The sequence below is a fragment of the Pituophis catenifer genome, unplaced genomic scaffold, assembly GCF_029215685.1.
Source record: "Pituophis catenifer annectens isolate HBS135680 unplaced genomic scaffold, rPitCat1.0.hap2 SCAF_3, whole genome shotgun sequence".
NCBI classification, from domain to species: Eukaryota; Metazoa; Chordata; class Lepidosauria; order Squamata; family Colubridae; genus Pituophis; species Pituophis catenifer.
In genome coordinates, this window is record NW_027256883.1 from 161,939,343 (window position 1) to 161,963,395 (window position 24,053).

At 36.7% G+C, this 24,053-nt stretch overlaps 1 protein-coding gene across 1 annotated transcript; it reads left to right on the forward strand.

The window, feature by feature from the left end:
• Positions 1-289: 289 nt before the first annotated feature.
• On the forward strand, positions 290-22,147 carry LOC139314115 (adhesion G protein-coupled receptor E3-like). Its single transcript, XM_070939649.1, has 16 exons — positions 290-320; positions 2,543-2,578; positions 7,979-8,029; positions 10,706-10,782; positions 11,927-12,019; positions 13,320-13,497; positions 14,152-14,268; positions 14,618-14,814; positions 15,196-15,354; positions 15,756-15,950; positions 16,864-17,099; positions 17,270-17,330; positions 18,495-18,586; positions 19,486-19,654; positions 21,016-21,114; positions 22,085-22,147. Exons 1-16 carry the CDS (start codon positions 290-292, stop codon positions 22,145-22,147), a joined length of 1,854 nt encoding a protein of 617 aa, XP_070795750.1.
• Positions 22,148-24,053: the final 1,906 nt, after the last annotated feature.

Here is a 24,053-nt window from a genome sequence, read left to right on the forward strand (position 1 = left end):
GTTTCTCAATCTTAGCAACTAAGCTATTTGAACTTCAAATCTCAGAAATCCCCAGCCAGCAAGTCTGGGTATATATAAAAATAACTCATAGGTTTAAAGTGTGACTTTAAGAGCAGAAGTCAGTAACATTTTTTGTGCTGTTTAATATTCTGCCCACCCTTTCCTTATAGGAAATGCATATTAATGCACTGGGTTATTCATAGCACTTTTTAGTTCCTTTATGCTTTACCTCTTAAGAAAGAGAAAGGTTAAAATTAGTCATTAATTCACTCACTCACACAAGAAGGCAATGAGGAATCTTCTCACTTGCATCGTTCTGGGTGAGTAGACAATTCCTGGTTTAAGGAAATCAGATAATAGCTCATTGGTACAGCAGATATATTCCAGGTGGAATGTTCCATATAATGGGAAAGATTTGTACTGAGACAAGAGAAACCAATTGGTGGCATTGCTGCTTTAGAGCACCTCAGCTTTAAAGCAATTGCTGAGAATGGAGGAGTGAGTATTTGGCTCACTTTGGCTCTCTGGTGCTAAGGCTAAACTGCCCATGTCTCAGCCCTACCAGACATCTCTGAGTACAGTATATTACAGCTAAAGTATTTCTACCCAGTTGTGTTGTATCATGTTCTGCAAGCCAAAATGGTCATTATCAGAAACTTTAGGTCAGTATTTAGTAAATCTACTCCTAAAAGAAGTTCTAAGGTCATAGAAGACCTGGGAGCTTCCTTCAAAAAGTCCAATGAAGACAGAAGTTTTAGGAAATTTTAGGGTGGGGGAGTGTGGAGAGCGGGAATGAAAGGTGGGAGAGTGGTTAAGCAGGGGCAGTTTCATTGATTTTGAAGACTTGAAACAGTTTGATTTCAGCAATTTCTGACTAATCCCTAAAATTGTATCCATAACTATTTAAAAATTTAAGAAGAATCAATATTGATATAATATTGGAAGTTTTACAATCTTAATTCTTCCATGTAATCATACTGCTATTTTCATTCATGAATGTACAAGAAGGAGAAGTAAAGCCTGGGGGTGGAGTAAAGAAAGGAATCAGCCTGGAGTCATTACATTGCTACAAGTAGTCTAAGTCCAACCCAGTGGTGAAATCTGAACCGGTTTGCTCTCGGTTCACCGGTCGTGCTGTGCCGGTTGTACTGCATGCACAGTGTGGACCAGTGTAGAGTGCAGTGCACACCAAACGCGCGCTGTATGTTTAAAAAGCTACCGGTTTGGGCGAACCGGTAGTTAGCTACCAGTTCAGTTGAATAGGTAGTTTAAAAAAGCTACAATCCAACGATCTCTTGTGCCACATGGTTTAGCTTTGCTAGAAAGTAGGATTTCCAACCACACTTAATTTCCATTAACTCTTACCTTCAATATCAACAGATATTTTGAACTCTATATAGACTTCCTGCTAAGGAGCCTCTCACTGGGTCTCCTGCACTGGGCAGAGGGTTGGACTAGATGACCTACAAGGTCCCTTCCAATTCTGTTAATCTGTTTCTCATGGCTCCTCTTTTGTGCATAGCACACCACCTTCTGATTGTCGACCCTGAAGCTGACATATGCGTAGCCATTTTAAATTGTAGTCATTTCTTATGCATATTCTTTCCTACTTCTTTCAATATGCTGTATGGGGATTAACAGTGCTTCAAGATCACCATGTCTGGTAACAAGAAGGGAGGTAGGCGAGATAAGGGGATTGTTATGGGTAGATGGCATTCTTTCCCGTGAGAACAGTGAAAGTGCCTGCAGATGGTGGAAGGTGGAATTTGGAGTCACCAGACTGATGGACTATGAACCGATTGGAGAATGTGATCCTGAGAAGAATGTTTCTAACTTTTAATATATATTTGGAGTCACCAGACTGATGGACTATGAACCGATTGGAGAATGTGATCCTGAGAATAGATAGATAGATAGATAGATAGATAGATAGATAGATAGATAGATAGATAGATAGATATAGATATATAGATATATATATATTGTATATATTGGTGTAATTCTGGAGGCTGGCCAGATTCAGAATTACACCGAGACCTTGCCAATTGGATATGTTCCTAATAAAAAGACTTTGTTTGAATATGGCTGCCTTGGACTGTTCTTATTTAGGACATGACACTGATCTCAACAAGCAACAGTCATGAGTACTTTGCAAGATCTCTAAAATTCATATGAATTTTCATCTATTATTTAAAACACTTTATATAATTCTTAAGGGAATTTTTTTCATGCATTTCAGCATAACTTTTAATGTAGTGCTCATATTCAGTCAGAATGTTCTTATTTTGACACAATGAATAATTTTAACAATGTTATAATCCTTTTTCCAGCAGATGGTTTTATACAGTGTAATGATGCAATGATGATAACAATTTTAAATGAATCATAATACAAGTGGAATTACAAATCCAAGTTTATGCCAAAGCAACTGAAATTTCAAAGGTCAAACTTATTTCAGTTAAAAAGGAAGGGGGACGATCTTGCATTTTTAAGACAATTATACTATACTTATATTATTATAATTGAATTTTATTTATTTTAGGTCTTGGATTGGCAATCGTTTGTGCAAATGCAAAAGGTAAAACTTGTTTACCTTCACAAGAATAGTATAAAGAAGTGATCCTAAACACCGATTGTGCTTGTCATTCAAATGTCAGCTAATATTTATATATTTCTTTGTAATGAACTCCAGTTTCCATGTACAATGGAAGGTATAGATGTGCAAAACATGTGCACAAAAAAAAAGTCAGGAGGGAAAGATGGACAACTTAGGGAAACTGAATGTGGATTTGTATAGTAACAAATCCCTTTTGCATAGTAACACCATATGGGTACATCTTCAGAGTTATCTCCAATTAGTATAGGCAAGTATAGTCATACACCTTCTGAAATAAAAACATTTTAATTTTCTTTTGCAGAGAAATGGGTGCATTTTATATATACCGGTATATCTTTTTCCAGTATGACCAGTTTTGCATCAAAACTGTCATGTATCATGCATGCTTATGTTTATTTCAGGATGGAATTTTTATTGACAGATTATTACTTTTCCTGCTAAAATGAATTTATAGCAGATATAAAAAGTTGAATTCTATATAGAGGAACCCTATCCAAACTATGGAATATATTGCTATTTATCCCCCTCCTACTCCTCAACAAAACAGGCAACTGTGATAACTGATAAAAGGTTCCTTCTTGCTATCTTCCTTTTCTTTAATATAAAATGCATGCTTATAAATAAACTACTGCACTGAAAAGATCACAAAAATATTATTACATGTCTGATTGTACCTAGCTACATTTTATGGGAAGAGATCTGTCAACAAGATTAACAAACTGAAATCTGCGAAAGTTTTAGGTTTGTAACACTCTTTATCAGACTGAGAAATAAAATAATACAAACTTGTTAGGTTTCTAATGTAGAGATTAGGTGGAGAACATTTTCAGAACATCTGTGTAGGTAGTCCTCGACTTACAACCACAATTGAGCCCAAACAGCCCAAAATTTCTGTTGTTCTGTTGTTAAGTGAGTTTTGCCCCATTTTACAACCTTTCTTGCCAGAGTTGTTAAGTGAATCACTGTAGTTCACAATTCAGGAAAAGAAAAACTTTCTTTTCCTTTCTGGTTTTCTTTTCCTTTATTCCCTTATTTCCTTTATTCTTTCTGCTAAATATTCCATCATGCCCATGTAACAAGCAATTATCTAAGGTTGGCTATATCCTTACATCAATAAAGAAACTCTAGCAGTCTTGCTCAGCTGGATTGTTTTAAGATTGAAAGGAATTGCTTTCTTCGGTAGGAACATCTGGTGAATCAAGATTTTACTTTTACCTGTGTCAGTTCGCATCATATTTTGGTAAGTTTTAAACTATCTCTGCGCCTTTATCACATGTAATCCCCAAATGCATAAAAGTGAAGTGAAATATAATTTCATTACATGGTTGGTGCTTCTTGTCTAAACTACTTCAAAAAGTTGAGCCATAATAACCACAGGTTTGGCCTTTTGATGTTTTACCCTTCTGTGGAACTACACAGTTGGTATCTGACTCAACTGCTTCTTACAGTTAATACCACCCTTGAATACTTGCTGATAAATCGGTTTAGAGCCTTTCCCCCTCGACTGACGGAAGTTACACACTTTCTTTGCTCCATATCACTGGCTGTTCCTTAATGAAAATTGGCATGTGTTAAGTCAGAATCAAACCATGGTAAAATGCTATCTTGTTACTTAGGTTTATTAAATTAGGTTTATTAAATTTGTATACCGCCCTTCTCCCGAAGGACTCAAGGCGGTGAACAGCCAAGATTAAAATACATACAATATATAAATTAAGATGAATTAAAACAGAATTAAATCAAATTGGTTTCCCAAAATTTAAATCCTTTGCCCATAAAATAACCCATTAAAATTTTAAGCCAGCCCAGCTTGCTGAAATAGGAAGGTCTTCAAAGCTCGACGGAAAGTACGGAGGTCCGGGATCAGTTGTATTCCTGGGGGTAGCTCGTTCCAGAGGGCGGGTGCCCCCACAGAGAAGGCTCTCCCCCTGGGGGTCGTCAGTTGACATTGCTTGGGCGACAGCACCCTGAGGAGACCCTCTCTGTGGGAGTGGATTGGCCGGTGGGAGGTTATCGGTGGCAGAAGGTGATCTCGTAAATACCCGGGTCCTAAGCCATGGAGTGCTTTAAACATGAGAACCTTGATTTATTAAACTTGATTTATTCCATTGGTTTTTTTCTGCAATCTGTCCAAATGTATTTCCTTTCCCTTTCAATATCATCGAAGTTATAAGTTCTGCAAAGTTAATTCTGGAACTATTCCATATATGATATCATCATGTCTTCCTTTTGTTGCCACGCCTTTCTCTTATAATCACTTTTACTTAGTTCAGTTTCCATTATTCCATTTAATTTCTTCTTTCAAATCTTCCATAAATCCTCCAGTGAACAGATTATGTATCAGAAGCCAAGGTCTCTAAGTCTTTTCTCAGTGTCAATTCAGTAACAAGTGACATAGTTTCTCTTTTCAATTAACAAATAGTCTGGGATTCATACTTTCACTTCAGAGCTAGGAGCCATTTTATCCATCACCATTTGTCTTTTGTCTTTACTTTTAAAACATAGTTGTTTCCTCTTCTCCTTCCTCTCTCCCAGATATAATCCAGTCTCACTCCACAAAATCAGTCTAGCCTCATGTATCCACAGGAAAAATAAAAATAAAAATAGTTTTAAAAATTGTAACTAAGCCATTTCCACAGTCATAATAAGTGCTTTCTATTAAACAGGTCCTTTGTCTTTTAGCCCCTGTAGCTATTAAAACATGGGCTCACTTGTTGCAATCCACATCTGAGGGCAGCTCCCGCCTGGGCAATTGTTAAAGTCACCCGGCATACAAGCTCCCTGTTCTTCTCCACTTCTCCTCCTCTCCTCCAGCATGATCTTTGTTCCCGGTTTCTGCGGTTTCGGGACAGCCGCCATGGCTGTTGTTCCACTGCCGCTGGCGTGAAGGGAAAGCCTCCAGCCCCGAGGAACCTGCCCGTTCCTCTCAGCCGCCCAAGGGGTCCCTTCTTGTCCCCCTGTCCCTTCAAGACAGGGGAGGTCCGAAGACCTGTCGGTGGCAGCTTGGCAGACGGGGTTTTGTCAGAGCTCCGCGGAGCTCGCCATTTCCCCGTCTGTATCCCTGCAGTGCCAACCGGAACATTTTGATTCAAATGGATGTAATGGTTATTGGGTGAATGATTAATGTTAGGAGATACTTTTCTTTCTTCTCCATGCTTTCTTTTTATTTCTTATCTTTCTTTTTTCTCTTTCTTTTACTCTTTTCTCATCTGCTTTTTCCCCCCCTCTTTATTTTTTCTCTCTTTTCTCTCTAATATAATTGTTTAAATTTTTTTTGTTATTTTTAAACTCCCCTTTCACTTTTTATTGATGTCTCTATTACTTCCTTATTTTTTATTGTAATTACTATTGTTATTATTTTCCTTGTTATCACTATCACCACCTTGTTTTAATATATATATAAATACACAAATAATTTGATTAAGAAATAAGAGCACAAATGATCTAAGAAAAATACGATCTCTGGAGGCTTTAACTTGTTCTTAAACTTTGAATTTTCTGTAGATTCAACAATTTAGAAGAAAAGGTTTTTTAAGACATTGGAAGATATTTGTTAAAATATATTTTTATTTTAAATTAGAAATATGGAGGAGAATAAATGGAAAAACAATATGGGTAATACATTGTGAAATAATTTGAAGCTAACAGATTGAATAAGAGAAGTTGGAAGGGAGGAAAATGCAAGCAAGATAATAATTAAAACAAAATATTATTAATCAATTAAATATGTGAAACTAGGAGTAATGTGAAATATGATTTTGGAAATTAGCTAAAGTAGAGTTTTGCTCCAGGTTAATACATATGGTAGGAGTGGAGGAAGGTATTATATTAGAAAACAGTTGAAACAAAGCTTGGAATTTGTTAAAAATTAAAATAAGAGTTAGGAGTGGAGTTAAGCATGAGCTGGAAAACAGTGAAAGCAACGCTGTGGATCAGCTAATAAACAGAGTTAGGAGTGGAGGAAAGCATACACTGGGTGACAGTTTATATGAATCGTGAACCAGTTAAAAATAAAAAGGTAGGAGTGGAGGAGACTATACCTGGGGATCAATTGAAATATAATTGTGAACCAGTTAAAAATAAGGGTAGGAGTGGAGGAAAATATGCACTAGAAGACAGTTAAAGTAAAGCTGCGAACCAATTAATATATAGATTAGGAGTGGAGGAAAGCATATATTGGGTAACAGCTAAAGCTAAACTGTGAACTAGCCAAAAAATATAAAGTTAGGAGTGGAGGAAACTATATCTGGGGAACAATTGAAATGTAGTTGTGAACCGGTTAAAAATAAAGGTGGGAGCGGAGGAAAGCACTGCTGGAAACCAACTATTTAAGTTGCAAACCAGTTATAAAATAAATATAGGAGGAGTAAAGGAGATAAGGTTGGTGTGTAGTTAAAATCATACTGTGAACCAGCCAAAATAATTTAGGGTCAGGAGTGGAGGTAAGTCTTGCTGGAAAGCAGCAGATCAAGATGTGACCCAGCTAAAAAATAAAATTAGGAGGAAGTGGAAGAAACTTTACAGGAGAATAATAATATAACTATGAACCAGTTAAATAATCAGATTGGAGTTATATAAAGTATGAATTAGCCAAAATAATTTTAATAGTATAAGAGAATAATTATGGAGTAACTAAATCAAAATAAAATACTTTGGAAGTAAAAACTACAAAGTGAAATGTTGATTGATTTTGTAAAAATTCTAAGAGAAAACGGAAATAATTTTTTGATAAGATTTGGATATTAGTTGTGATCAAGAAGAGGTGAAATATAGATTTGGCGTAATGGGTCTTAAATTGAGAAATGTGTATGAAATATTGATTGTTTAAAATGATAGAGATTTAGAATGGTGTTTATAGTCTAGAACGTTGGGCGAAATAATTGAATGATAAATGTTCAGAATAAGATTTTTTTCTTTCTTTTTTTCTTTTTTTTTTTTAAAAAAAAGATGTAATTGGATAAAAATGGGAACAAAATTGATTGTGGGAATCTTAATAATTGTACTTATTATATGACGGAACAAGCACCTGTTCTAAAAAGATGTATTTTATATTTTGTGTTTTGAAAAATTAAAAAAAAAATGGAAAAAAAAAAAACCATGGTAAAATGCAGAGAATTTAAGTTTGTTATATTCCTAGTATGTTTCTCCTGCCTTTTTTTAATAAGATGCATTAGCTGCTACTATCGTATAAATAAATCAGGACCACATTTTTAGTGCAAAAAATCTGCCAGTGAGCTATATCTTCCTAAAATCTTCAGTTAGTTTATGCTAAATAATGTGCTTAAAGGAAGGAAGACACAATACTGTGTCTAATTTTGCTTAAAATGAATATGGTCACTGAAAATGTCCTTATTTTTCCAGGCAGCAATTGCAAAAACCGTTGGCCAGGATCATATAATAATATTCCTGACAGTAAGTGTATTCATTCATTGACTATTTTCAATTGCATCTTCTTGAGATTAACTGAATGGAACTAATAGAATTGTAATTTTCAGCTACTACAAATGTCTTGATAAATGAAATATTCTATTATGGAGAGTTGTTGAGCTGTTTAAACTAATAAAGGTCTATGACATAATATGGGTTTGAGAGCAAAGGATTGCAAGGCCTTCACTGACAGCATTCTTCTTAAAAGATAAAAAGTTAAAACTTCTGGCAATTATCAACATTTAAAATCAGCCAATGGGCTGACATTTCACCTTGAATTTTGCACAGATGGTACATTCTCTCTAGCACAGAAGAAAAATAAATAAAATTGGATTAGTTGGCTTTTGCACATAATATTTCTCTTACAAATTAATACAAAGAGTACCACAATGAATTATGCCAAGCTCCATTTTGTCCAGTCAATCAGATGCCTCTGTAGTTTCACAATCAGAAGATGAAATTCAAATCCAACATCCAACCTATCTTGTGGGAATTTAGATGACCACCTGTCAAAACCATTCAAGTTACTGAGTACTATGAGATTTTGTGGTCAGTTATGCGCTGTAAAAAGAAATGCATCTTCTGTTCTAACTCTCCTTCCAATCAATGTCACCGAATGACTTCAAGAACTTTTATATACTATTCATTTCCAAATTAGGCAAGGTGCCTCACAAAAGGTACATATAATAAAATGGCAGCAAGAAGCACCTAACAATCTCTTTCTCTTAAAAAAAAAAACCTAATTCACATAAATGAACAGCAGAACAGTCTGGTCTTAATCAATTTATGAAAGCCAAGGGAGTTCTATAACTTAGGAGAAAAGATCTTTCACAGCATAAACAAACAAACGAACAAACAAACAAAAGGAGTAGGGAACCTTTAAAATTCCTTCCTGCTTCAGGCAGACTGTATCTTCAAAGGAGAGACAGTTCTGTAGCTTTCTGGAAGACTAGCGACGTAGAGTTTTAAAGATGACAACCAACATTTTTAATTGGATCCATAATCAAATCATATCCAATGCTGTAATTATAACAAAGGTGTAGGACAGATGAATATTCTACTTCAAGCAAGCAGATGGGATGATGCACTTCACGTCATTTCAAAGGCAAATTCATGGAGATGGAGTGATGGCAGTTTGAGAGCTGACAAGGGCATGAGTCACTGAACTCAGAGCATGCCTATCTAAATAGATCTGCAACTGGTACATCAGTCAGAGATAGGCACAAAGCCCCAGCTACAGCTTTTCTTTGTAGTTTCAGAAGGAAGAGTAGGTCCAGGAAAATCCTAAAATTGCACAGATGCTGCTGCTTATAGGGGAGGCGACTCCGTCAAGACTTAAAACTGGAACCAGGATAGAGCCACATCTATTCCCAACAAAGAGCAATGTTCTCAAGTTGCAGGGATTTAATCTGAAGTTGTTTTGCCCATTTAGTAATCCAGACACCAATTTGGGATTACCAGAGTATACTTGGCTCAACTTGGGTAGTGATATTGATGACATCTCACCCAAAATTGATAGATGGCTTCTCCCCGAAGTTTTAGGAAGATATTAAATGGAATGGGGGAGAAGATTGAACCCCATAGTACCCCATATTGTAGCAACCACTGTTTCAAGTTTTTTCCCATACAACAGCTGAAATTGTCCAGTAAGCAAGGAGTGATATAACTGCAGAATTCCTCCAGTCCTCAACCAGAGGAATTTAAATTCAGCAGGAGCCTTTCTTAAAGCATATGTTTTTTTAAGGATATACTCATGACGTACACAGAAACATATGAAGATAGAAAAACCACACATTTATAAATAAACCTTGAAAAGAGGGATGCAGAAGAAAAAAAGAGGGAGAAATTGTTCCTTGTTCTTTCTTAAACAAAGAATCATTTAATAACAGTAGCCTGGTGCCAGATGACAAAAGACAACATGTAAAGACCTTGTCCTTATCTATCTCTCACAATTTGTTCTAATGATCAAAACAACTCATAGAAAAGAGATGAAACAATCTCCAACACCTACCCTTCCTTGTGTCCAGAAAAATAACACAGTCAAGCGTATTGAATGCTGCTGAAAGAACTAAGATGACCATGAATGATGCACTCCATCCTGATTCCCAAAATAAGTCATCTACCAGGATAATCAATTCTGCCCCATTCCCAGCCTGAGCCCTGGTTGAAGATTCCAGAAAAGATGTTTCTTCTAGGATCCTCTATAAATGAAGTTCCATTGTCTTCTCCAGAGTTTACTGTAAAATGGGAAGATTGGAAATGTATAACTGCTCATTATAAATTTTGTTATAATTGGTTAGATCATAAGTTGTCTGTTTAGAAGTGAGAATAAGATTAATTTCTGAATAAAGCTGCATAAGGTCAAATAATTGTAATAGAGTGTTTTGTCTCTCAACAATAACAAAATGATTGTTTTGTTCCAATTAGTGTACCAAAATGAGTTTTGTTCCAAAATGATTGTTTTGTTCCAAGGGATGGGGCCACATAAAATTTGGATGAAGGGGTAATTCATGAAATTATAAAAAGTAAGCAAAGCTGCTTCATACACATGGAAAGGACCAGAATGTTACCCCCTGAACATGAGATCCATCCATCGAAGTATTTTAACTTTTTAAGTGGACAGTTCACTTTGACCTTACAGTTTTGTATTTTCCTTTACAGAAAGTCCCTTTGACTCCAAAATAAAAGAAGTGGAAAAAAATTTCAATTCAAATCAGTGTTTAAATGAACAAAAAACAGTAAGTATAATACATTATATGTTAAATTTGTATCATTTTTTAAAAAATCAACCTGTTTATACTACCAATGCTCCAGAGTTATGTACTTGGAGTAGTTGATGTGAAACGTGATTTGAATAATGACAAGCTATTAACCACAAGAAACCTTTGTGTGTGGCGTTTGTGGCAGTTCACAATCAATTGTGAACCTGCTTGAGCTCATATTATCAGCTGGAAGTGGGAGGGGAGGGGAGTCAATTTACTGCTGGGAGAGAAATTGGGATATGTGGATGATGGTAAAACTGGCGGATTTTTTTCCCTTGCTGTAGCTCTGCAGTAGTTTGGGGACACCAGTAATGTAATTGCTGGTCTTCTTATTGTTATGAAGTCTTGTCTGACCCTACCTCCTAAATCCTTTCCCCCTCCCATTTTGATGCTGGCTCTATTATTGCCCACAAGGCCATCCTGCTTAGTTGCCTAGCTATGCCTCTATTCCCACTTATTTATGTCCAGAGAAATCAAAGAATGAGCACCCTTTAGCATATATGTGCCCTCCAATACTCCTCTTCATATGTGGCTTTGAAGTCTCTGCAGATCACAGTGGCCAATTATGGATAAGCTTATCCATTTTTTTTAAAAAAAGTCAAATATTGCTGGTTAATTTAAACAGAAACCTTGATGTCAATTTTTTAATAAAAAAATCACTTTAAAAGAGAGTTTAAGACAAGCATTGAAAACACTGCCACTAATTTGTATGATTTTTATTTTATCTCTGACTGCTAAGCAAAGTGTTCAAAAGAAATGTATGGTAACCTCCAGTCCCGCTGAAGATTTGCTAGTCCCTAAAATATATGTTCAGAACATTGTTTCTGAAGAGAAAAAAAAAAAAGAGCCCTGGATCAGTATGTCCAGAAAAGAAAGTTCAATTAACATGGCTTTCAGGGTCTGATGAACTGATTTGGCATCTGTGGTACAGATGGTTTCTACAGGTCTCCAGTCCTGTCCTAATCAGGAGTCTCCAACCTTGCCAACATTACCAGTTTTTGAAGTCCACAAGTCGTAAAGTTGCCAAGGTTAGAGACCCCAGCCAAAATAACTATGCAGAGATTCTTTCTTCACTTGCCAACTCTGAGAACACCGTGCTTCCTTTCTCCTTTTCTTTTAGGAAAAGAATTTATACTGCTCAGTGATGGGCTCAGCCTTGAACTTCGAGAATCCTCTTGGTGCTAGTGACATGCATACTGAAGCCACCCTGAAAGTGAGATTTATTGAAAACTGCAGAGACAACATTTGACCACAGCTTCTCTTTCCTGACAAGCAAGACTGTATGGTTTCCTATTGTGTACATTGATGATGAGTGGATAGAGGAAAAGTTAGGTCATTATTCTAGGAATTAAATCAGTTTTTCGAATGAAGATTCGAAAATCTTCATTCAAAAGTTAATATCTGTGTTTCAATATGGGATTGGCATCAGGAAGGGAAGGGACTTTGTCAATGTTTAGTGGAAATGAAATTGGAAAACTAAATTATGGAAAATAAGGTAATAGAGTTGTCAAAGTCTGGAATGCCCTACCTGATTCAGTTATCTCAGCTACAAATTTTCAGTTTCAGTCACAAATTGACTTCCGTGGACCTTACTTCATACTTAAATGGTCAGTAGAGGGGGCATGCATAAATGCACTAACATGCCTATCGTCCTGTCATTGTATTTTTATTCTCTTATTCTTGTTCTCATTTTTGTTTGACAAATTCCAATAAATAAATAAAATAAATAAAGATAGAAGTAAATAAATTGGTTCCATACTTCATAAGATTCCATTTTTTGATATTTTAATTTTGTAAATACATTTTATTTAATTTTGGTATGCAAAATCAAGTTTTATATATACTTTTGTTAATTAAAATTAACAAATAATCAAGAATACAAGATCCATGATTGTATGAATTCCACTGAGGAACCATGTTAGTATTTTGATCCCAAACAAAGGACTTCATCTCTTGTATTGTAGCGTAAACTTTTTTGAGTCATGAGAAATGAATCCATTTCTGATAAAGTGCATAATTAATCTGTTAAACATTAAGATGGCACAAAACCTACTGTAGTTAGGGTTAGGGTTAATTAATATGAAAATTAGAAACGGATGAAGTCTATACTGAGAACTCCACAAAAGCTAAATTGTGAAGGTTTTAAAAATGCAGCAAAAAAGTAAAAGGACACTCAAATTAATTTTTTAATGTCATCCATGGAACTGATATCACAACTTTAGGTTTTGTTTTGAATTTGAAAAAATGAGCAGGTGAAGTTTTTATATGCACAGACTGGGTTCCAGGGTTTGTTTTGGCATTGGTTTCTAAAATGATCACTCTGGCTATGCTGATAAAACCATCTTTTAGCTATGCATGGTATCTGAATCCAGCCATACAGCGATATAACAGTGTAAGATTCAAGTTGAAGTATATTGAGTGTCTTCTACAATTCCTGACAAGAACATTCTTAATGAAATGCTTGAGAAAAACTCAAATGAGATTTGAAAAGTTTGCTTCTTGTAATGCTGCAGGACTCGGTGAATTCCTTTGAAAATCTTTTTGATAATCGCTCTCACTGGGATAATAACATAAAGAAGGATTTTGTTACAATTTTGCCCATGATTACGGAAAAAATAAGCTCAGGTGCACTATTAACAGCTCTTGCAAATCCAGGAAACATCTCTCAAACTGTGGTTCGAAACTTCACAGGTAAGGAAAAAGAAAGATGAACTTTATCTTTGAAGGGGAAAAAAAAGAAAGGCATTTGCCTATATGTTGTACAAGTCAAATTCCCTGTACTGAGTCTTCTTTCATTCATCAACTAGGGGTGCACATGCCAACTCACAATTTTGACTTCTTTAATGAAAGCAACCTATATATGAGAGTTCAGACATGTTTTCAATTTATTTATTTCATTTATCATTTAAATTTGATTCCTACCTTTGCATGAAACATTCCAATAAGCTGTCACAATTAATCAAATCATTCATTAAAAAATGAAAACAAAAAGATTTATTAATATCACAAGTAATAATAAGACCAGCAGCATTGTAATCAATTCAGTTAATAGCGTTTTTCATGAATGAACCATCAACTTGTAAGGCTCTAACTCAAAGCATGTGCATTTACTCAAAGCAAGTGCTATAATTAGGATTTTTGTTTCATTCTATTATGACATGTGGTTCTTATTTGATATCAGCTTCTGGTTAAATATATATATATATATATAATATACTTAATAAGTACATATAGATGGATAGATAGATAGATAGATAGATAGATAGATAGATAGATAGACAGACAGATAGATAGATATAATTCATTAGATCCATTCAGGAACTCGACAATTCTCTGTCTTTTCAGTGATCCAAACAAAACTTATCAGTCCAAAATCCTTTGAAAAGAATGAAGCACTCACGTTAAAAGCTCAAGGAGATCGAATGGCCATCCACCCAAGCACAGCAGCTGCCATGACCACAGGTATTGCTCATAACTAGCTTAGTTTTTCTACAGAGTAGATCCAAAATTACTTTTACTATCTATTTTATTGCTCCCTCCCTATCAGCTGCAACCCTAGTTTTTTTGAGTTTGCGGAGTGTTTTATCACTCTGGTTTAGATTAGGGAAATTGCAATCCCTAATCTAATCCACATTGGGAAAGGTGAAAGGGAATAGAAAGTAGTTGGTACCATAGTACCTATTTTACCAAAAAGTAAATATATGGATCTACACTGATCCTTTCATTATCAACATTTTCCCAAGTTTCGGAAAATCATGTATACTTTATTTGGTTTTATGTGTCTCCCTGACCCTCCTTCTGTCTCTTGCAGATATTGTTGCTGTGGCTTTTATATCATATGGTGGGCTAAAATCACTCTTAGAAGACACTTTACTGAAGAATGGAGCATTCCTGGAGAATGAAACGCTGACAGATGTTCATATGAACTCTAGGCTGGTAAGCGTTTCTGCCAGGAGCAAAATACAGAATATTTTTACCCCGGTCAATCTCACTTTTCAGCATCTCAAGGTATGTAAATGAAGTCTACCTCGGAAACCAAGCCATTTTTTTCAATCCGTCTTATGAATATATATTAAGGAAGAAAGCAGAATATCAAGAAAAATGTAAATCTGTATAAATGTTCTAGGTAGACTTTATTGTCATTCAAGCTTTATAAATCAGAAGTTTGATAGCACCTTTTCACACTAACAACTTTTATGAAGTTTATGCATTTAATAGTATTTGTGTCCCCTAGTCTTTAAGTTCTACGATGTTGACATAGTTCCTTTTGCATGCCTTACAGTTGTTTCCTTGTTAATGTTTAATAACTCTGAAACGGTGCGGTAGGAGATAAAGTAAATATGTAGATTTTTTTCCCTACCTCCCATCAACATTACTTCCCTCTTGCAGAAAAAAGTTACCCAGGAAAAGGTTCTCTGTGTCCACTGGATTTCTGGTGCCTTGTCCAATCATGGTTGCCAACAGCTCTTTTCTAACAGCACCCATACAGAATGCAGCTGTCAACATCTGTCCAGTTTTGCTGTACTGATGGCCACAACTCACAAACATGTATGTTACTTCTGAAAACATCTCAGAATTATACTGTGGTAAACAACAGGTTATTTTTTTTTCTTACTTGTTATATCTACTGTTGTGTCCTGCTGTTGTCTAGAAGATAACAATTTTCATCATTGAAGCAGCATTTTTCTGTTTGACATGCTGCCGGATTTTCCATAATTATTCATGGTTCCTTCTTTCATATATAGAAAAGTAAACTAAGAAATGCTTGTAATCCTCAAGATTTAAAGATCTTGACACTTCCTTTCCAATCACAATACAACAAAAGCAGTCAGGTAATAGAATAGCTTTTATATGTAAGTCAGATCTATGGTCTCGACGAAGTGTAAACACATCTTCCTTATCAAAAGGTGGCTCATATGATTTTGAGAACAACTGTCTTCTGTTTACAGGGAGATCTGATCCTCACCATTATTAGCTACCTTGGGTTGTCCATCTCAGTCATCTGTCTCTTCCTGTGTATTGTCACATTCCTCTTCTGCCGCTCCAGCCACAACAGCAGCACCTTCATCCACCTACAATTGAGCTTCTGCCTGTTTTTTGCAGACCTCCTCTTCATATTTGGAATAGATAAAACCAGCAACAAGGTATTTCAGAAGAATATGTGATGCTCTGCTCAGTGGAGAGAGAACCCCATCTGGCTTTGCAGGTGGAATGCTCCTGGTTCGGACCAGATAGCCCAATCCGGTAGCGATGGAGGTGGGTGGTTCAGAGAACCGGTAGCAAAAATCCCTGCCTGCCCCTCCATGTCCAGCTGAGCCACGCAATCATCAGAGGCTTTTTTTTTTTAATTTTTAAAAGCATTTTTTTCTACAACCTCTTTGGCCGAAAAAATGCTTTTAAAAGTAAAAAAAAAAAAGCCTCTGATGATCACGCGGATCAGCTGGGATCGTCAAAGGCTTTTAAAAGCATTTTTTCTGAAGAGGTTGTAGAAAAAATGCTTTTAAAAGCCTCTGACGATCCCAGCTGAGTTGCCTGATCGGCAGAGGCTTTTAAAAGAAAAAAAGCCTCTGCCGATCAGGCAACTCAGCTGAACTCAGCTGGGATTGTCAGAGCCTTTTGAAAGCATTTTTTTTACAACCTCTTGGCCGAAAAAATGGTTTTAAAAGTAAAAAAAAAATGGCCATGCCCACCCAGTCACATTACCCCCCTAAGACACGCCCACGGAGCCGGTAGTAACAAATTTTAGATTTCAACACTGGTATGCTGCCTACTTAGGAAGTATTCATTTTTCTATAGATTAACTGAATTGAGTCAATTTTCTTTGCAAACCCATTTTTTAAGCTTTTTTTTGTTAGCTTTATGATAGTGACATATCTCAAATGAAAGAAGAGATATGGTGCACAGATTTTACCTGTAGCGCTGCTGGTGGAAGCATGAATGTCAAATGTTCCATTCTCTGCTTTTTATAGCCCATTCTTGATTTTCTTTCAAAACCAGCAATTCAAGAATTAGATGCTGATAAAGGAATATTTAAATAACATTTTATTTTTGATTCAGATCATTTGTTCGGTCATAGCTGGAATTCTGAAGTATCTTTTTTTGGCCTGTTTTGTCTGGATGTTCTTGGAAGCTGTCAATCTCTACCTCACTGTCAGAAACTTGACAGTTGCAAATTACAGCGGGGCCAGCAAGTATATGAAGATATCTATGTACCTCATTGGTTATGGGTGTCCTGTCCTGATTGTAGCTATTTCTGCAGCAATTAAACCTGGAGCCTTTGGGACTCTTTATCGGTAAGTTTTAGCATATGGTTAAAAGCTGCTTCCCTCAGCCAGGTGCCACCAAGATGTAAACTCCATGAGCACAATTGCTAGTATAACTCAGGGAGCACAACTCTGTATAATACATTGAACTGTTGGCATTTCTGTCTAAATTTCTCCTGATGATATTTCTTTTTCTTTAGCTGCTGGCTTAATCCAAATTTTATCTGGAGCTTTATGGGACCTGTCTGTGTGATAATTGTGGTGAGCAAATATTGTAGAGAAATTGAAGAATTTTATAACTTTTTTTTCTGAAATGAGAGAGAAGAGAAAAAGATCTTGATCTCAGGTAGCGAAAATGGAAACATCAACCTTGTCGGTTGTTCTATATTTACAATGTGTTGGAACATGTTTATAAATTTTTGAAAATGTAGGAAAATTAGTTCTTTCGGCTAATTAATTCTAATATTTTGCAAGGAGCTGCAATTTTATACTAAAGGATAAGGTGTTAGGGAAAGAAAGAAAAGATGAATTAGAGAGTGAAAAGATAACTCATTTTGTCCTGATTTGCAGAAATTTCTATTTTTTTTCTGTCATCTGTAATTAAAATAGAGTTAGATGTCCATTCATTAAAAGCATCAGCTAAGAAAATGTACTATCTAAAAAAGCAGTCTCCAACCTTTCTGGTTTGGCAATCTGGCATGGAGTGGTGGGGAGATGGGATGGTTTTGCATGAGGGACAGGAATGTATGTGCGCCCAGTTTCACAGAGGGACTGTGAGCGCAAGCATCTGCCACTCACAAGCATGTGTCTATGAGTGCAAGTTTGCATCACTCCCGCAAGAACTTGCTGCTCCCGCAAGTGGGTCTGTGTCAGTGGTGGGTTGCCCCCGGTTTGGACCGGTTCTATACAACCGGTAGTAAAGCCAGCAGGAGACTCCGCCCACTGACCCCGACATCATCAGAATGTTTCTGCGCGTGGCCCCATTGCGAACCGGTAGTAAAGGTAGGTAGAACTCACCCCTGGTCTGTGTGCGCACGCACACGCACACACACACACACACACACACTCACACACACACACACACACCATCTGGGTCAGGGGTGGGTTCCACCTACCTTTACTACTGGTTCACAATGGGGCCGCGCATGCGCGCTTGCTTCACTCATGCACGTGTGAAGCGTTCTGATGATGTTGGGGTCAATGGGCAGAGCCTCCCACCAGTTTTACTACCGCTGACCTGTGTGGCCCGGTTTTAACTGGGCCATAGCCCAGTTCTAAATGGGCTGCGGCCTGAGGGTTGGGGACCCCGATCTAAAACCAACAATTGTTCTCTCTTTTTCATCTTATTTAGTCTTAGAACATTATCTATCTGCTGTTGTTATCATTACTTTATTTCTTTCTGAAGATTTTTTTTTCTTCCCAAAGGTCAATTTGGTGTTTTTCTGTCTTATTCTGAAGAATCTGCATAAAAAATTGTCATCTCTCAATTCAAAAATATCTTCAGTCAGAAATACCAGGTAAGATCTACTGTATCATAAAGCATGAAATGTGGATAATAACAATGCTTCAAAATTCTTTTTCATGACAAATTGTGAGATAGAAAACTTGTACAATGTAAGAAGAGCATTCGAGAGCAAATGTAGAAATTCATGTAGTGGAGAACAGTGCTGAGGTCTTTGTGTGCATGAGGTTGGCAAAATTTGGGGGAGGGGTGAATTGGTTAGAAACTATCAGTAGCAAAAGGATCCTTTTCATGATGGAAGTCAGCATCTTTTTTCCCATTGAGTTAAAAATTGTAGAATCTAGGTTGTTCCTCCATTTTGCAGAAATATCTTATATGGATACATATTGGTTGGGCATCTGTAGAAGACAATGACTTTACTGAAGCATAGGTACAATATGAAGTAGGATGTCTCAATATTCATTGATTTTAAACTAAGCATTTTGTCATCAGATATCAAAGCAGTGATCTTAATCTTGGATATTAGCAGTAGATGTTAGGTGAATTGTCTCAGCAAAGGGGAAACTCCAAGTGATTGATAATGGCCTACTGTACTAATTTCCCATTCCTCCTCTTCTTCTTTAACTATGGCCACAATCAACTCTAGCCATTTCCCATTGCTCCACATGTCTCATTTACATCCTCTCCTATGAAGTGAAAGTTCTGGTTTCAACCTACCACAGAATCAGTTGAGAGAGAGAGAGGATTACCTTAGATCAGGGCTAGGCAACTATGGAAACTTTATGACCTGTGGACTTCAACTCCCAGAACTGAGAGATGCTGGCTCAGGAATTCTGGGAGTTGAAGTCCACAGGCTGTAAAGTTGCCATAGTTGCCCAGCCCTGCTTTAGATTGATTCAGATGCTCTCTTTTCAGCAGTGTCATTTCCCTGTTGGTTTCTTGCCTTTGTTGTAGGCCACTGATCTTTAAGGCTATTGCCCATGTGATCATCCTGGGTGTGACCTGGTGTTTTGGCCTCTTTCAATATGGCCCTGTGGAAGACATTATGGCATATCTGTTCACCATCACCAACAGTGTGCAAGGAATCTTCATTTTCCTGGTGCACTGCTTGCTCAACCAAAAGGTGTTGTATAGCAATGTTTTTCAATCTTTTCCTCCCTATGGTCCCCTATTTGGGTCACATTATTGATGAAAAAGATTGCCATTTTCCCAGTTTTTATATATCTCAGCATATGTTGTGGCCTCCTCTTATGTGTTCTTCACTTTTGTGCTCCTTGAAATATCCATATGACCCCTGGCTGAGAATCACCGATGTAGAAAATGAGAGGGTTGCACAGGAATGTAAGTTACCACACAAACAACCTAATATTTCAAATTTTCCAGACTGGGTTCAAGATTTTGTGAGCTCCTGGTACAAGAATAGTCAGAGCCATTTCCCACTCCCAATTTCTTGTCCATGCTAGAGATAAAAAATGTGGTAGTAACCAATGTTACTTCAAATTCACTCTGCAAATGAACTGAACTTCCCTTGGCATAAATCCTTCCCGTTATAGTCAGCAGCGGGACCACTGACTGATTGGTATGGAGTGGCATATTTGCTTCCCTTGTGAATCTGAAGCCATATTTGTCATGCCTATGTGGAAATGTGTTCATTTTTCACTGAACATTTCTGGAATATTGCAAAGAGGTGGGTTCTGGTTTTGGGGTTGTTGTTTTTTTGGAGGCTGTTTGTTGCTAAATATAAAGTAGCTCCAGGCTTCAGATTTTGTATTTGTACCTGAATTCATCTATACCTCATGTGTAATTACCCATCCTTTTACCTAGTCTGTTCAGAAAGCATAGGTATAATTTAGTCTCTGTGAAGTTCAGTGGAGATTATAGATAGATCAGTAACGGAATTTACTAAATGGCTGTCCAAAATATGTACATTCTCTTTATTTTGGTATCTTCTTAACCGTTTATCCATCATTATACAACCAGACATTACCGGAGGTTTCAGAAATGGCAAAAATGTGTATAATCTTTAATTTTCCTTTAGAGAAAATAAACAGACTAGGGAAATAGAAGAAAAATGCATCACAACAGCCTCTTTGCAATGGGAACACTGCAGATTAATTACTTTGTTTACTAATATACACAAACACAAACAAATCCGCAAACCAAACTAAAGCTGATTTGATTCTTTTGCTTTGGAATATTTCAACATACAGGTAGTTCTTATTTAGCGACCGCCTCTTTTTGCTATGAGAACAGTGATGAAAAAAGTAACTTTGTGACCAATTGTGTCATTTACAACTTTTGCAAAACTGTAAAGCAAAGAAAAGCTGAAATAAGGTAATAAGCACAGCATAGTTTCCCTTAGCAACGACTTCACTTAAAGGCCAAGTTGTCAGTCCTGATTATGCTTGCTAAATGAGGGCTTCCCGCTCTAATAGGAGACTAGTAGACGATTCCTCCTTCTGATTTTGAATTTTGGATTTTCAGGTGAGAGAAGCATACTGGCATTGGATCTATTGCAACAGAGAGAGTCCACCTGAGGTTTCTAAGATTATGGTGACCTCTTTACCCATCAGCAATCCTTCAGTAAGCATGATCAAAACTTTTTATTACATTTGCAGTGGCATGGATAAACGGTTTTTACAACCCAATATTGCAAGGACAAACATGCATAGGATATCATATTTCAGAGATTAGAATTATTTTTTCCACCTAATATTATTGTTACAGTGCAAATACCATGTATCCACAGATGGCAAAGGGGGCAAACACTGGTAGTCCTCAACTTACGACCACAATTGAGCCCAAAATTTATGTTGTTAAGTGAGACATTTGTTAAATGAGTTTTGCCCCATTTTACGACTTTTCTTGCCACAGTTGTTAAGTGAATCATTGCAGTGGACAAGTTAGTAACCTAGTTGTTAAGTGCATCTGGCTTCTCCATTGACTTTGTTTGCGAGAAGGGCGCAAAAAGTGATCACATGACCCTGGGACGCAGCAAAGGTCATAAATATGAACCAGTTGAATTTTGAGAACCTGAATTTTGATCACATGATCATGGGGATGCTACAAAGGTCGTAAGTATGAAAAATGGACATAAGTCACATTTTGCAGTGCCGTTGTAACTTTGAACAATCACTAAACAAACTGTTGTAAGTCAAGGACTACCTGTAGTTGGCTTAGTTTGATGTTGCTGAGATTTAGTTTTGCCATTATCTTCACCAAAAAGGCCTAGGAAGGAAACAACAATGGGTGGGCGGAGCCTTGCGCTACCATCGCTACCAGTTCTCTGAACCACCCGCCGCCATTGCTATCGGTTCAGCCGAACCAGGCCAAACTGGTAGCATTTCACCCCTGCCTTGCACTAAGGTTATGTGGCTCAGGCTAACACAATAAACCATGGTTTATTTGTTTTGATATATATTATGCAAAAATAAGCATTGAACTTGTCAACTTTGGTTTGTTGCGTAAGCCTAAATCCAACCTTAGTTTACTATGTTGTATTATTTTCACATTTAGTTCATGACCTAATAAAAGCTTCTTGTTATTTTTTCAGACAAATGTACCAAGTGCTACGCCAGTGGTTGACCAGAAAATAGAATGGGGAAACCCAACATAGTTCACTCTTTTGGACTCTTCTGTTCAGTTTGGAGAAAACTGAAGAAAAATTGAATATATTAAACCCTTTGTTTTCTTGTTGGCTCTCTCAGCCCTTTAATGAAATAATGTAATTAAATCCAGACCCATGCTGGAAACATAACTTTTAGCTCATTCCCTGTTTTCATTGCCATTTTCTCTCTGTTCTCCCTATAGTATATAATGTATATACTATCTATAGTATATATAATGCAGTATTCAGCTGTTTCACATTCATAGTATTTCAACTTTGCAAAGGACATATTTAAAATGTTTTATACAACCCTGATACAGCACTTTTCCAACCTTTTTCTGTACATTGCTCTTTTAGGGAATGTCATGTTTACTAAGGCTGAACGTGGGTCGAAGGAATACAAAGGATGTGCCAACATAACAGTATCTTGACAGCAACATTTCTCTTCATAATGACAGTGTACTTTTAAACTGATCAATAGATTCTTTTTTGTGCTGCCAAAAAAAAGTATTTATTGCGGTCCTAAATCCTTATCTGTGGCAACATAAACACATTGAAAACTACAGACATTTCTGCTTAGAGAAGGAAAACACAACTGAAATAGTCCAGAGAGACAAAAATGCCAGTTTGGAAATGATCCAAGAACGGTCAGTTTCCAGACCAAAATTCTGCTAGGTTATCCAAGAATGTCAAAGCGCCATACAATTAAGATAGATTAGAAGTAGGTCGGATGTGTCTGAGGATGGGAATGTGTAATGTTGATTGCCACAAAGAGCCAGTCAAGGCACAGTTTCCTTTATAGACCATATTTCTACAGGATGAACCAATGAGTATGGCTCATTTGTGAGACATGCTTCTTACTTTCAAGTGGATGACTTAAGTTCCTTTGCTCTCCTCTTGTCAATTTGTGGTGTTTTCCTGGGCTTGGGTGGGACTTACCTATCTCAGTTTCTGTATCAGCTGACTCAGCCTGCACCAACCCTCTACCTCCTCTATTCAGCCAATCCCTGTGGTTGAGGCTGAGGCTCAGATTGGTCAAGCTCTTCTACTTCTGAACCCAAAGACTCAGACTGATCCTTAACATACATTGGGTAAAGATTAGAAGATTCTACAACCATGTTGGTACAAAAATAGTACAATTAATTGTAAGGAACAACTTGATCCTTCCAATCCTATCAATCCAGATGGAGTTGAATATTTAGGAATAGTTTATAAAAGGTTGCTGTTAATTTTAAACTGCAGTCTAGATTCCATTTTTGTATGTCGTACTTAAAAATGGAACTTGTGTCATAGCAACAAATTTCATTATCATTGCTTGTAGGAATAAATTCTTCTTAAAATGTTATTTTTGCTTTAAGCAATTCTCAAAGCCCCAAAGCCCTAAATTTGCATTTTTCTTGGAACAGCCATATTGCACTGCAAACCTACACTGAGTTTGGAATCAACTACTGTTCCAAGATCTCTGAGCACTCTAATACATCATGGTTATTCTCTTTTTAAGTATGAGAATAAATTTGTTCAAGAAGTAATAAGATAGATCGTTTTATTATCATTTTATCTGGTTAAACATTAATTGTTGAACCAAATCCAGTTAAATATTTCTCCAGGTGCTGAAGGCAGCTTCCCTGAGGATCTCCTTATTTATTTTATTCCAAAACAATAATGCTGTGAGATAAAATTGTCTGAGAAAAAGTCAGCTATTGAGTTTCATTGCTGAAGGTATTATCTGGCTGGATTTGGCTGGATCGCCCTGCTCTTGGTCCATACCTTAAGCAATACATTATATATTGGCTCTCATATTAAGCCCAATTCTTCAAATACTCTGGGAGGATGTTCTGAGATTTGAACTCACCATTTTAATCTTTTTCAAAATGGTTCTTGATTTATGTCCATGATTCTGTTTTTTTAAGGGTGT